The sequence below is a fragment of the Hypomesus nipponensis genome, chromosome 11 (genome assembly GCF_054491055.1).
Source record: "Hypomesus nipponensis isolate SF chromosome 11, ASM5449105v1, whole genome shotgun sequence".
NCBI lineage: Eukaryota > Metazoa > Chordata > Actinopteri > Osmeriformes > Osmeridae > Hypomesus > Hypomesus nipponensis.
The window spans coordinates 9,378,473-9,393,410 of NC_140371.1; the positions used below are offsets into that span (position 1 = coordinate 9,378,473).

Sequence of the window (14,938 nt, forward strand, 5' to 3'; positions counted from 1 at the left end):
ACATTACGTCATTTTGTGGCTAGTTGTCAATCAGGTGATGTCACAATGAGCTTGTTCTAGCCGCCTAGTATGTGTCAGGTGAGATGAGTTTCCGAAGACCTCAAATGATTTTTCCTCGCTTGGGTAGTTAGGCTGGTTACAAGGTAATAGTCATTATAAAAGCTGCTATATTTTGACTTGTAATGAGATTGTTATCTGTTTATTGTCAACCTCAACAAAAGCTAAACCTGTGAACAGAGGAGCTAGCAGCTTGCTAACGTTAGGCAACTTGCCAGCTGCATCGAGCCAAGGGTAGCCATTGTTTGAGTTGTAAAGCTAGCTAGCCAGTTAGGTTCTCGTTAGCTACTTAACGGTCTGGTTTGCATTTAAAGTAATTTTACAGTTAGATGAGAATTGAACCAAAATACAACGATTCTCTTTTCTATCCACTGTAAGACCATTATTCGGCTGAATACTTCTGATTCGAATGACATTGGAGCGTGGGACGACTGCCAGCTCCATCCACTGTGACGTACTCGCCTCTTGCCAAACTCGCAGCTGTAGGATCTTCTTGGGATGCTGATACAATGAGTCCACGATGGCTTGCTAGTGTTTTTAGGAACAGTGAGCACGCTAAATCAGTATAAGGATGCTACCAATGGGTTGATAGTAGTCTTATTTGTTTTGTGGTAGACGTTGGGAGGCTAGTTGACTTGCACTTCATTCCTTTTGAGTAACCTTGGTTGCTCTTGCTTCAGAATTGGTTAGTTAAGATACTTGATAGTGCTAGCTACATATGTTAAGCTGATTTGAGATACTCAGGTAGTTCACTGCAAAATATTTTGTTTGCTTCACAAATTACAATCGGTTTATATCTATACATGTCACCGTGGCTTGCTAGCAAGATAATTTAGTTGTGCAAGCTCGGCGCGTATAAATTGCATTGTAACATTCGAGGTATAAGTGGACTAGATTCTCAGTTTGATGCCATACACCTTGTTTACCCAACAGCCGTCAACGTCAGCACTACTCCTTACAGCAGATTGGCATGTCTGGGCCTTATCTCAGATATTCTAAATGTTGAATTAGTGCCTCTGGATGTGCTTCCCATCCTGAAGAATTGTTGTACAAGTGGATAAAACGAATAATGAGATTTCATTACATATTTTATTTTACAGTTGGCCAAGTTGTAGGTGCTCCTGTTGATGCACTTGTTTGTGTTGTCAAGGAAGTGCCGAGCTCCTTACTTACCAGCAACTGCCAGTTTTGTTCAATTACCCTTTTTCTTTCAAACATTGATCTGTCTGGGTGAGTGTGTTGATGCACACCATTTGAACAGTGTGTACAGAATTTTAACATTTTTTACAGTGTTTTATTCGATTTTTCATCTTTGAATAAAGTTGTAACTACAGTACTATTTAGAATTTGGTGATTGGTGAGAAGTTTGTATTTCGGTGCAGGCTTTGCAGTTACCTTCAGTAGTTATTTATGTGGCTACATTTTTTGTCTTTCTCTCTCAACAGCTGTGGTCATCTTGCATGATGTGTATCTGTGGTGACAGTGGCGAGCAGCACCTCTCCCTCTTACCCTCTTCCTGGGTCAGACCCCATCCTCCTCCCTCTCCCTAAAGCTTCCCCTGGACACTGGCCCTCCTAAGCCCCCAATATGGCTGACAGGAAGGAGCCACCGTTCTACAATGATGACAATGTGGGATCCTTCCACTACAAGCTGCCCTTCTACGACACCATGGAGCTCTTTATAGAGACCCTGACAGGAACCTGCTTTGAACTGCGCGTCTCACCATTCGAAACCGTCATATCAGTCAAGGCCAAGATCCAGAGGCTGGAAGGTACTGTGGCATCTACTGCTGTCTCTACAGGAGGTAGTGGGGAACATTCAATGCCTACTATCTGTCAAAGAATGGCACACTGTTTAAAAATCAGACCTTTCTATGTATTCACTTTGTAGCACTACTGATCTCATAAACACATTGAAGCACCTCAGGTTGTCGACTCGTTGGTACTCTAAGGTTTCCCAGACATGGATTAAGCCTAGTCCTAAAGTAGGAGAAAAATGTTATGAAGATCTCCATTGGAAAAAGTTTTAAGTCTCCCTGTCTATGAAAATGGGCCTATATGAGTTGAGGTTCATGCTGTAACTGCATCCCATATTCAATCCACAATTGCTTGGCCTCATCATTTATTAGGCCTCATCTCCCATTCACTTGTCATTGGGTCCATGGAGCACATCAGTAATATAAAAAACGCCAAGGGCCTTCATCCATCTCCTCTTGTGTGGGTGTGTGTGTTTAGCTATGATGCAGTGCTGGGTGGAGAATGGAGATACTGTGGAGTGGAACATCATCTGCAGAGTAATAGCCGTTGTAAAACAGAGACAGCTACAGCTATGGCCCGTTCCATCGGTTGAGCATAGCAGCATCGGCGGTGGACTATTTTAGGCTATCATGGATATGATCACATTGCTATTTTAACATGTTAGGTTAGTTATTATGGTGCGAAAGAACTGTATTTTTAGTCTTTGTCTCATTTAAGTAGTTCTTAAGACATATTTCAGTAATAAATAATTTATGAAACCTTTTTTTTGCACAAGAGAAGTGTAAATAGTGTACAACTTCCTTGTCACAGATTGATCGACAGCCAACACACACAAATAGGCACGTTCATGTAAAGACTTGCTGTACTACAACCTAAAATAGTTTACACCTTCTCACACAACTTACATAGTGGAAGCATTGATCAGAATATAACTGATGATCTGCTAGTATATTTTGTTGTTGTTTCTACTCATGTCATATTGGTTGGGACCAGGCACCGTTCCATTTCCATGGCAGGCTTTCCAAGCATATTTTTGACTTTGCTCCATTCTTTTCCTGGGTCTTGCTGCATGCTTTCTGGGAGTGTGTAAGGGGGAGGCAATGTCTAGCCATGGCTGCAGAAAGACATCTCTAGATGGTAGAGATACCCTGGGTTGTACTGGCCCTCATTCAACTCTGCAATTGCTAGTTCACCCAGCCAGCATAATTAGATGAAGCAGTCTGGCTGCAACTTATTCTCCTTTGGAGGTTTCTTTCTGAATTAAGATGTGATCTTTTGCGGATTGTAGGCCAGTGTAGATTGTTTTACACATTCATAGCCTCCTTTGAGGAAGCAGCATGACCCATTTCTTTTTGTCTCACTTTCTAATTGTATTTCCTGAGGGGGGCATATGTGAGCTATTTTTGAGGTGTTGTTACTGGTAGTAGTGGAAATGTATAGACCTAGTCTCTCAACTCCAACTGTTCTCTCCCTCCCTTTTGAAGGCATTCCTGTTGCCCAGCAACATCTGATCTGGAACAGTCTAGAGCTGGAGGATGAGTACTGTCTGCATGACTACAGGTGAGTCTCTATCAACTAATAGAGCTGAAAGGCAGAAGTTTGAATTAGATTACAAAATCATATTGATTGCATTTTTTTTTTAGCCACACTCTTGGGTTTTAGTAGATGCAAACGTGGGCCTACTGTGCCGGAAGCCTTCAGATGGTGTTCAGATTTGTAATGAATACCTGTCACTTCATTTTCTACATGAAAATGTCCCTGGTGAGATTAGGTTAAACTAGAGAACTGTATGCTACAACATGAAGTTCGTTAAAAGGGAGGCGGAGTGGGGGGGTTGGAGATAGACGTTTGTGTAGAGTGGATATCATGATGGGATTTTCAGGCAGTCTGAAGTTAATCTGGAAGCCATCCACAGGAATGCTGTTTATTTTTGAATAGGTCTGATCTGTTGTGTGGGCTTGAAGCAGCTCTAGACTTGAACCTCATCAACTGTGCATACACCCCACAAAATGTGACCCATCTACTGGATACAGAAATGCAAGGAGTTACATTGGAGGCATGTATTGTGACGAAAAAATGTTTTTTTTGTTGGTTTATTGTAGCATTGCCGAAGGCTGTACTCTGAAGCTGGTCTTGGCCATGAGGGGAGGTCCCATCAACACTAGGAGAGGTAGAAGTTGGTTTAAATTGTGGCGTTGCTGCATTCCTACTGGCTACAAGTTGAAAGACTTAAAATGTTGAATCTTCCTCGGCCTCCCTCAGTGGCCATGGAGGACCCAAGGAAGGAGATGTCTGACTTGATGGATGGCTGCAGGGAGGAGGTCTGGGAGAAGAGCCTTCCCAACAAGCAGGTCACCTTCCTGGTCTACCGTGAGGGGGATCAGCTCAACTTTTTCCGCGTTGTGGACAGAGGGGATGGCACTCTGACCCCCGTCTCTGAATCACTCAGGTAGCTATTTATGTAGTATGTCATTATCATTATCATGTATGTCATTTATTCAGTCACTTTCCTAGTTTTCCTTTGTTGTTAATTATCATCAGATTTGATTCATATATGCAGTTCTGTATAGGCCATAATTGAGGCCAATGTGACTGTGTATTCCCTAGTGGTGGTTCTGTCTGTAATGTTTATGGTGAGGAAGAGGATGATGGGGAAGGCTCGCTGGCTGGTCAGCAGACCCTGGAGAACTCAATTACCATGAACAAAATGAAGCTGCTCAAAGCCAAGATGGAGGACATGAACCTCAACAAGAAGGTAAAAGACCAGATATACAGTCGTTATTTACTGAAATCTCTGACAAATGGTTGGTCTCGTAATGGCCATCTTGCCTTCTTCCATCAGCCCAAGAAGTCTGCTAAATTGAAACCTCGGCCCCCCGTCGGTCCTCGGCCCTGTAGCGACTCCATCCCCCTGAGCACAAGAAATCATCGACTCTTCCACGTCCTTCCCCAAATCAACCATTCCTATCACTCCAACATGCAGTTACCTCCAATCAGAGACCACGGATCCATAAGCCCCTCTCGTCTTGGTACTGCTGTCCCCTCTGCTCATTTGTCGATTACCAGACGTCCCCCGCCTACTTTCACCTCCTCGTCCTGTTACATGCTTCAGGAGGAGGAGCCATGGGATTCAGATGCCGCCTTTGCGAAGATCCGTCCCCCACCTAAAGTTTCTCGGTTGGACATTGGCGGCACCAGACTCATGAGGGATTGTGTGTATCCACAGCTGCCTGCCCTCTCTACCAGGGGCCAGGCTGACGGAGCTATGGAGGGCCATGACGCCATAGGGAATGCTCTAGGAGTGGGCTTGGCAGAGGATGTTGTTGGCCTGAAAGACCCCTTAGTGTCAGGGGACTTGTATGGCGACCTACTCTCAGACCCTTTGAGTCTGGATGTGTCTACCCCAGAGAGAGGCCAGGGGAGTCTGGAGGGTTTAGGGCCCCTGGAAGTGGGGGCTCAGCACCAGCTAGCTTCCACCCCCACGCTGCTTTCTCAGGCAGTGGGCTCCGGAAGTCTAGGTACCTTAGAGCTAGGACCTGCTGATGGTCTAGCCAGTAGAGGTGAGAGGACCCAGCTAGGCAACACCTTCCATATTAGCCCTGCCGCTCCACCCCTCTCCACCACCTCTCCAATCATTGCCACTAGACAGTTGCCTCAGCCCTTTGAGTTCACCACCTCCACCCTACTTTGCCCCAGCCCCCCAACACGGTCCAGCACTTGGCTGAAGCCTGACGGCACAACCCCACTACCCTCCTCTCCTTCACGCGCCTCTCATTTGCATGGCATCAAGGTGGACTCTCTGAGCAAATCTCCAGAGATGATCTCCAAGAGTGATGCTAGAGACATCACATTCATGGCCAACCAGGCCTCTAAAGAACCTGTGGGATCACTCCGAAAATCGGATCTGTTGGCTCTGGCATCCAGGACTGCGGACAACAGCAGGGAAGCCCTCAGTCAAAGCCTGGGTCTTGGGTTGGGGCTGCCTGCTGTCGGTGCTTCTGGACTGGGCCGATTGGGCTCCATGGTCCCCTCCAACATCCACCTCCTCCAGGATGATCTCATCAGACGTATGTCTCCCTTGCACAGAGCAGCAGCCTCTTACATGGTAAGCAAGGAAATATACATCGGCCTAATATCTACTGTGGTTGTTCTGTTGTCCTAAATACTTTTACAATCTCCCCTTTATTTACAGTCCCCAGCTACTCTTGGATCAACTGGTGGAGCTTCCTGCTCAATAAGGAAATTAGGTATAGTAATCTGGATGTGGACACACACAACACACACTCTAACATACACACTGTATACTAGAAAGTAACACTGTCTGAAAGCTAGTAATGTTGCTAGGGTTGTGCACAGCAGACTAGGACCAGAAAGTTAGGATTGTTGTGCACGTGTACGGTGGCCCAGTGCAGCAAGTGTAATATGGTCTGACTGCCGTCTTTGTGCCTGCTCTACAACGTGGTGTGAGAGGCCACCAACACACATCACGCTCAGAGAGAACAGTTCCCTGACCCAGGGTTACTGCCAGACTGTGTGCCATACACACACACACAGAACAATTCAAAGTCTGAACACTGTGGTGTGTTTTGTGAAAACAAGCACAAGGCATGTGGTATGAGTACTGCAGTGTGGCACAGCAAGAGCACAAATATATGTAGTGATACAGCTGCAGAATCAGCATTAGCGACAGGACAAGCATATAAATTCACACCACACACCTACAGCATAATGAGATTCTACGGTTGTTTTTATGATTGCAAAATAACATGGGCCCCATACCAGCCAACCCACTTAGATACAGCACCTGTGTACTGAGATTAAACATTCAGACTCATGACAATTGCTCTACCATATGATTTAGCCACATTAGTTTTTTTTGTCATTTCAGTGTGTATGAAGCTTAAGGTCTATTGTTGTTCTTAGGGTAAATAGTAGAGTAAGTGGAGGGGAGAAAGAGAGGTGAGGAGTGACACTTAGAGAGCACACCAACACAGATTACAGTCTAGAACAGCGGTCCCCAACCTTTTTTGCGCCACGGACCGGTTTAATGTTGCAGTATTTTCACGGACCGGCCTTTAAGGCGTGGCGCATAAATACATGAAATAAAATGATACGACCGGCATACAAACGGTGGCATTTTCTAAATACAATAATAAACGTGAATCCACTCTGCGGCTCTGCCCCAAACACTCTCTGGTCGCTATGGTAATATTTAAACATGCCTTCAAAATAAGACGCAACACAAAAACAAATATTTAAGGTGCATGAAAAATACATTTATTTTTATTTTTTATAAAACTGAAATAATGTAATGATTTATTCTTTCTCTGCGGACCGGTACCAAATGACCCACGGACCGGTACCGGTCCGCGGCCCGGGGGTTGGGGACCGCTGGTCTAGAACACTAATCAAAAAAACAATCTTATACCCCACTAGCCAACTACGACTGTTCCCCTTTGCTGTCGCATCACCAAGACGGGTCTTTATCTGCTCCATGGCACTAGTTTCTGTGCACCTGTATCTCCATGCTTGTGAATGCTGTGTGTGGGCCCTGTCCACCGACCTTAACTGCCTTGAGTGGGGAGTGACATGCACCGTTGCGTTAACAAATTTGCATACAGACTTTTGATTCTCACAGATTGTGAATGTGCGCTTACAGGGCTCCAGACTAACTTTTTTTACTAGGAACACAGTAGCCCCTGCTTGAAAATTTTAGGAGCGCAAGCAGAGGATTTAGGGGCACACCTGATGGACCTGCAATGCATTTATTTATGTAACTGGAGAGGGTACAATTCAGTGGCAATTTTAGACCCTTTTTAGGAGTGCTCAAGCACTCCTAATTTTTAAAAAAATATTTTTTTAAATATATTGTTTATTATCATTTGATGCTGGTAGTTCATGAAGAACAGGACATCCTTAGTTTTTTCATTCAATTTTGCATAAAAATACATAAATGTATTAATTGTTATCCAGTGAAATTAGGGATTTATTTTAGCAAGGGGGTTTACGTTTAGCACTTTTGCAAGGCACTGTATTCCTGTCACATTCTCATTGGGGGCTGAGCACCCCTATAGGTCTGATCCTAGAATCGCCCCTGCGACGCACCATATGAGCTTGAGTTTAAATACATTATTTAATGTGACATTACGTACTGTACATGCAAGTCTTAGCTAAATGACTTAAATGTATGATGCACTTTTCGATCAGTCCTCCGACACCACAACACGGTACTTGCCGAGTATAACAGCGCAACAGCTCAAACACAGGCAGGGATACAGTAGCAACGCTAGTGCTAAATAAGTATTTAGCTGCTAAGGCTCCATGACGCCGGGTAAGAAGGACTCCTGAAACTGTTCACCAAAAGAACAAAGGGGCACCCACTTGTCTGGCAGACAAGATAGATATTATATAAGCCGCAGGGTCAAAAAATGCGACAAAAGGCGCGTCTTGTAGTCCGAAAATTACGGTATACAGAACATATCCCACGACAATATGTGACGTATTGTAAAGTCAGGCCCAATCATTCTGCAGTACTTTGAGACATTGGACTTTCTGTTTTGTTTTTTGCAAGTTGCCCTACTAGTGTGAAGGAATAACAAGGGAGGATGTACTGGATGAGTAGTGCTAGTTCCACTCTTTGGGCTCTCCTTACTTGCTTGTTTCTTCCCCCAGGCACCCCATCCTATCACCTACCTCCAGTAAAAGCTCCTTTAGGCGGTAAGAAGAAGAACTTCAAGCACTGCTTTCTCTGTGGGAAGAAGACTGGCCTGGCCAACAGCTACGAGTGCAGGTACCCGAAACGCTTATTTTCTACACTCTCTGTAATCATCCCCTCCACATCTTTTTAACTAACTTCTTCACTGGGTAATGGACCACAGTTTGCCACTTTCTCCATATGCTCATCCCTCCCTCCCTCCCTCCCTCCCTCCTTCCCTCCCTCCCTCCCTCCCTCCCTCCCTCCCTCCCTCCCTCCCTCCCTCCCTCCCTCCCTCCTTCCCTCCCTCCCTCCCTCCCTCCCTCCCTCCCTCCCTCCCTCACTCCCTCCCTCCCTCACTCCCTCACTCCCTCCCTCCCTCCCTCACTCCCGTCTCTCCATTGGTACTGTAGTTCTGCCACTCGTCACGAGGGTCCCCTCTCTGCCTTTGCTGAGAGCACACAGAGCCTGATGCAACATTACGCAAATCACAACACAAGCCGCCCTGAGGTTCTTGAACATAGTCATGCTGCATTCAAAAACCAGCTTAGATCATAGGCAACTCAAGGTGATGAAAAACCAGCTTTGTGTACGGGCAGAACATTGCTGGGTGGGACAGTTTGTCTGTTTGCGACCGATTGGGTTTGTCCACTTTATCTGGACTGATGAGAAAATAAATATCCAGGTGGTTATCAACCAGCAAGCAGCAAAGGAAATGAGGACATAAATCTATGTTTGACTCGGTGCACACCTCTTGAGAACAATAATCAGGCTCTTAGGGTTGTTGATGATGAAACATGGTGATGGGTTATTGAAAGACTCATCTTACTGTTGCCATATCCCATTATCATTATTAAGAATTGATTTAAGTTAGCAGTTGATAATGGACTTTCGTCTCCCATTTCAGTTCCTTAATGGTGAACTGAGGGTTCAATGATTCTCAGTGGCGACAACAATCTTTGATAAATGATCAATAACCGGTGGCTTCTATTAGTAATTTAATCAGATTACGGTAACTTCTGTATCATTTTCTAATGATGATTTGGATGCTATTTCTCTAAGGATAGGATTAAAAATATATATTTTTCATAGAAATCTGGCGTTGTACATACTACCATAATATATTAATAATAATATTATTTTAACATGCAGTGCTCCTCCCCCAGGTGTGGCAACAATTTCTGTGCCACCCACCGCTATGCAGAGACCCATGACTGCACCTATGACTACAAGAGCACTGGAAGACGGTTCCTTCAGGAGACAAACCCCATCATCAGCGCTCCTAAACTGCCCAAGATCTAACCCCTCACAAACAGGCCCCATCACACTGCTTTGGAGGGAAGGATGAACTGAACTACAGATTTAGTAAATTAACAATAATAATAAAAAATATTAAAAGGAAATGAGCTTTTCACCACTGTGCTTTCTATCACCAAGTTTGCAGAAACCATGTCGACAAGCCAAGTTTGAATAGGATAGAACAGCACAGGCTAGGTAGCTATTCCCTTTTGACAATGTGATTGATCCGATTCCCCCTGTTGACTTTCTTACCCCATAGCAACAATGTGCATGTATATAGGTCTTGTTTTGTTACATCATATGCACGATATCAAGCATTTATCTATTTTTTATTCTGTTTGTTGGGTGTTTTGTTTTCTTAAAATAGGATTACAGATACATTCATACGACAAGTCTTTGAGAGATGCACTTTAGAATTATTATATTTGTATATCAATGTTTGACTTTTTCTCATGTGGTCTAGGGTCTTGCATTACCGTGTTTGTCTTTGTATGAAGTGTTTTTACATTGTCAGTTATCTTTTATTTTATTGTATTGATGTTCAGAGCCACACTCCATTTCCTTGTTACTATGGGCACATACAAAATGGACATACACAGCCTTCAATGGAAATAATTGTTTTATTTTAAAATGGGGCAAATACTGTACACTTCTTTTTAGTTAGATGCTTTGAGACCAGGGTTTCCCGCAGCATTTTTCAGTTAAGGTGGCCGTCTAAGCAACACACGCCTGCCGCCTTAACTACGTTGTAAAAAAGAAAAAAGCGATATCAGCCGTGTTACTCAGTCCTGTTTTCTACCTTCCATTCCAAAACGCCAGTCTCCCTTCTCTGCAGAACGCATTAGTCTAGCGCACAAACTAGCCCCCCCCCCCCTCCCCCCCGGTCTGACGGCAAACCCCATCCTACCACCTTAACTTACACATTTTCTGCAGGAAACCCTGGAGACAGAGTAGTTAATGTTCAGTTTTGACATAAGTATGCAAGTCGTATAAGTATGTTAGCTGCATACTTGAAGGAGTTGGGAGAAAGGGCTTCCTGTTTGTCAATATGAACTAAAGTGAATGCCATTAGAAGTATTTTGTAAGATTGTTTTTTCTTTGGTTAAAAGGAAACTGCACAGCACAGTGCTGTCACAGTGACAATTGGTGTTTGATTTAATAAATTAAGTTTGTATCCATACATATGTGCTTGTTTTAAACTTTCTAATCATCTACAGTAATGGTGTTTCTTTAAGCACTCATTGACTGCTACTAATGTGTAGTACATTATTTATTTCTCTAACTTCTATTATTTAATTACATTTGTTTGTTGTGCTGCCTGTTCTCCACACCTGCATCAATTTCTTAGCAACAAGCTAGGTATTATTAACCTCTGGAATATGCAATTTGCCATCATAGGTTGACCAGAGCACTCGTATGGTAACAAAACACGATATACAGTATTTCTAGCAGTTGATAATGGACTTTCCAGGACAGGCTTTAATGGGGATATATGTAGACCCGTCTAACATTCACTATTCAGAAGCCTTTCCAGGACAGGCTTTAATGGCTTTAATGGGGATATATGTAGACCCGTCTAACATTCACTATTCAGAAGCCATTGATACTGAATCAGTGAGATGGAATAAATAATACATTTAGTGACTGGAATGCAGATGTCTATATTTTCCATATCAGTATATACATCTCATGTATGGATTAAGTGGTCAGACCCTTGAACTGCCATTGTCTTGGAATGTCTGTGCATGTTTGAAGAAGTGGGAAACTGAGATGAGGTAAAGGGAATCTAGAGCCCATTTCCCAGATGCTGGACAAAACTACGTCCAGGGAGTCTATTTCTGATATTGTCTCCTAAAATGTGAGGAATTACCCTGGAGAGTGGAAAACAGCTATAAAAAAATTGATTATCCAGCCAATCAAAGGGGAAGGTGGGTGGGTGTACTCATCGGCATTGTAACCAGATCTACCCTGTCAGGGTTTAACTGCTCAGTGTATTTGTGGATGTTCTACAAAATAAATCTGATTACAGCTTCACATACTGAATGTTGAAAATCAAAGACTCTTATTTGTCAAAATTAACCGACAGAAACAAATCAAGTGTCTGAGAACATTCTGGTATGTTGTCACAGTCAGGAGTGAGAGCACACAGTTAAAGCAGATGTGGGAAAACATCTTCACATGACTGGAAAAGGTGTTCCTCTTCTGCAAGAATTATGAGAAGAGATTCATATCAGTGTTCCCTTTTTGTAGACATGAAACATCCTAGAAACGGGACTATCAATCAGTCAAAAACATTGTTCTTAATGCCAATTCATATCTCTGCCACAAAGAGAATACCAACTGAAATAATCTGAATTACAACAACATATTATAGATAATCCTTCAAGAATATGCAATCATTTCAACAGAGAAATTACTTTTTTTGTTATACTAAGAGAAAATGTTCACAATTTACTTTCTGTTTTGAAATTGTTCAACTTTATTCCAACATGAAACATCCTAGAAACACATTTTGTGAGTGTACACACGTAATAACGAATAACGCTACAGCAAGTTTGCCTGACATAAAGGGATAGACTTGTCAACATATGTAATCCAACTCTTCCTACTGAAAGGCTGGAGTATCTTGACACACAGGACAGCTCTCTCTCTTTTTCTTGTTTCCCACTCACAGTTTTTAAACACGTAGTGGGCAATCATCTAGCTTTGTGTCTGTCTGTACTCTTTCAAAGTATCTCTCCTCCCAGTTCTAATCAGTCACCTGCAGAATAGTGAAGTATGAAATGCTTGCAGTGCCTCCATACGCTGACAGGCATGGCTCCAGTCATAAAATGTATGCCTCAGTCAGTCTCTGAATGGACCAGATTCATATCCATACCAGTGCATGTGCTACTCTGATGTCAGCATTAAGACGGCAGAATGAGATTTGTGTGAGCTTGTTCTGGAACTGGACAGATTTACTAAGCTAGTCATAGATATCATGATCTGGATATAGTGAGTAGTTTATTTGATTAAAAGGGAGAGAGGGTTAACATTTTGTTTTAATGTCTGTATATGTACTGTATAATCCCTCATTTGGGAGACTATACAGACTATATCTGTTTCTCAGACATACACATCTCTTTTAGCATCCTCACTACATGCTCTCCGAGGTGCCTGCTCACTCCAGACAGAGCACAGAGGCCCTGTTGTCCTTCCCCAAGGAGGGAGAGACAGACTGTGAATTAGTAATAGGAGCAAACACAAAGACAGGTCTCAGATAGATAGAGCTGGGCTTTGAGTCAACAGAGGATACATTTTCTTCTGTAGGCTACCCTTCACCTCTAAAAGTCTGCCAGTTAGTGAACGATAGACACTTGATGTGGCATTTCATTGTTTGACGTTCAATGTTGCATTTCCACGGTTTATTCTAAACTATGCATATGTAACCTAGTTTAGATGTCATATCATAAAAGAGGCAGTGTTTATTCGACATTATTTGCGTCAAAGAGCTTGATTAATTCAACATATTTTTTATTATTATGCTCCTCATCATTTGCATCGCAGCAATAATCGAAACTGAAACATGTTTCTTAGTCTTTGACGCACCTGCCCTTTAAATCATTTTTTTCAGCCCTTCCATTTTTTCACTCCATTTTAACGCGGAAGTCGGTGCCGCAGCATAGACAGGCTACTGTACATGCAGATAGGATTTGTGATATAAACAAAACAACGTCATTTAGTTCTGAGGAAATACTGGTGAGTGGTGATACTTTTTGTTTTAATTTGTCTTTATCAACTGGAGATTTGAGAAAGAAATCTCCATGATAACAACCTTCTTCAGATGTTATGTATTGTCGCTGCGCCTTTTATCAAATAACCGGACACGTCGAGGAGCGCGCGTCTGGACTAGGATTTGACTGAATTCATGGCATAGGCTACATGCCATGCTATTTAATTAAATACGTTTTTACCTGACTGTCACTATTTAAACAACGTCCAGGCAAAGTAGCGTATTGATTGAAAAAGGTAGGCTACGTAAAGCTATGAAGATAGGCTACAATTTACGAAAGACGCAGCAGATTCCTGAGAATCCAAAAGGCATAGTGTTGTCATTGAAGGCTTATAGGCTACGCGTATGGAAATTGATATTTTCCTTCAATTGAGTGAATATTTGTATCTAATTTCACTACCGTGGACTTAGTCTACCGTTTATGTATTTCGAATGAAAACCCTTTTTGCCTTTCGTTTAATGTTGGCTACATTTCCCTTCTCATCAAAGCCTCAGAGCGACGTTTGAGATACCCTGCTGCACAAAGCGAGGTTTGAAACATAACGATTTTACATGGCTTGTTATTTTTGAAGAACTGCTCAAATGTGCTAGGTTGTCGTGTTTATTACATATTGTCAGATGACAACTGTGGTCGGATGACGGTGACGTGAAATAAACTGCAATACCCTGCCAGCTGTCGTGCGCACGTTCCGGTCCTAAGGACCCAGTTGAATAAACATAAACACAGGTAGCGTTAGGCTACATCGATTTTGTACAGGCAGGCAGCAATAACGCTTCCAAGTAGCCTACCTTTAGTCAGTTTTCGCAGTGTGGTATGGATTGTAGCTATCTCAAATTGAGAACAATATTTCTAATGCTGTTTAATGATAGCCTATAACGTATAGGCTAAACGTACAAATTCCCTTGCCCATTAAAACCAAATTTCTCTCATCTCGGAATTCCTGTTTTTAGTGGAGGCAGTGGTTCAGATCCACCCTGTTACATATTTCTATGATGATGTACCTTTTAATTGATTGTACATACCCCTTTTATATCCTCTACAGTGCAAGGCCAAACGGAACAGCCAATCTGTCTGTCTGTTACATCACAGCATGGCCTTGTTACTCCTCACTATTGTGAAATATTAAGGGCTTGCGGAGATAGGAGTTCTCATTGTCCTAATGGTATCATGCATGCATAAACTTGCACATAGACAGCATCATGCTGATTCTCCTGTGCAGTAGAGTTGAGCCTGTTGGTAATGTACCTCTCTCTCACTAAAGATCCTCTCCAAAATAATGTTTGTCCAAGGCAGAGCTGCAAGCGTAACATTTATACTTCCATGTCGTTGCTTTCTGGGTCACAGATGGAAATGTATAT

General features: G+C 42.8%; 2 protein-coding genes across 4 annotated transcripts in view; both read left to right on the top strand.

Annotated features, from left to right (window-relative positions):
* Positions 1 to 38: 38 nt before the first annotated feature.
* zfand4 (zinc finger, AN1-type domain 4) lies at positions 39 to 10,987 on the top strand. 3 transcript variants are annotated; one of them, XM_084666978.1, is made up of 11 exons: positions 45 to 143; positions 1,158 to 1,287; positions 1,503 to 1,828; positions 3,299 to 3,374; positions 3,917 to 3,984; positions 4,077 to 4,263; positions 4,422 to 4,569; positions 4,657 to 5,919; positions 6,007 to 6,061; positions 8,487 to 8,604; positions 9,675 to 10,987. In XM_084666978.1, exons 3-11 carry the CDS (start codon positions 1,645 to 1,647, stop codon positions 9,808 to 9,810), a joined length of 2,235 nt encoding a protein of 744 aa, XP_084523104.1. In that variant the 5' UTR covers positions 45 to 143; positions 1,158 to 1,287; positions 1,503 to 1,644; the 3' UTR covers positions 9,811 to 10,987. The 3 variants fall into 3 exon arrangements, with proteins under 3 accessions (XP_084523103.1, XP_084523104.1, XP_084523105.1); XM_084666979.1 differs by lacking the exon at positions 45 to 143 and adding an exon at positions 224 to 742; XM_084666977.1 differs by lacking the exon at positions 1,158 to 1,287 and having other exon boundaries at positions 39 to 143.
* Positions 10,988 to 13,453: 2,466 nt separating this feature from the next.
* The window catches only part of marchf8 (membrane-associated ring finger (C3HC4) 8), a 58,969-nt gene continuing 57,484 nt past the window's right edge, over positions 13,454 to 14,938 (top strand). Inside the window, exon 1 of the mRNA XM_084709616.1 lies at positions 13,454 to 13,545. The gene's annotated coding sequence lies outside the window, so the exon portion shown is untranslated. The remainder of the gene's footprint in view (positions 13,546 to 14,938) is intronic.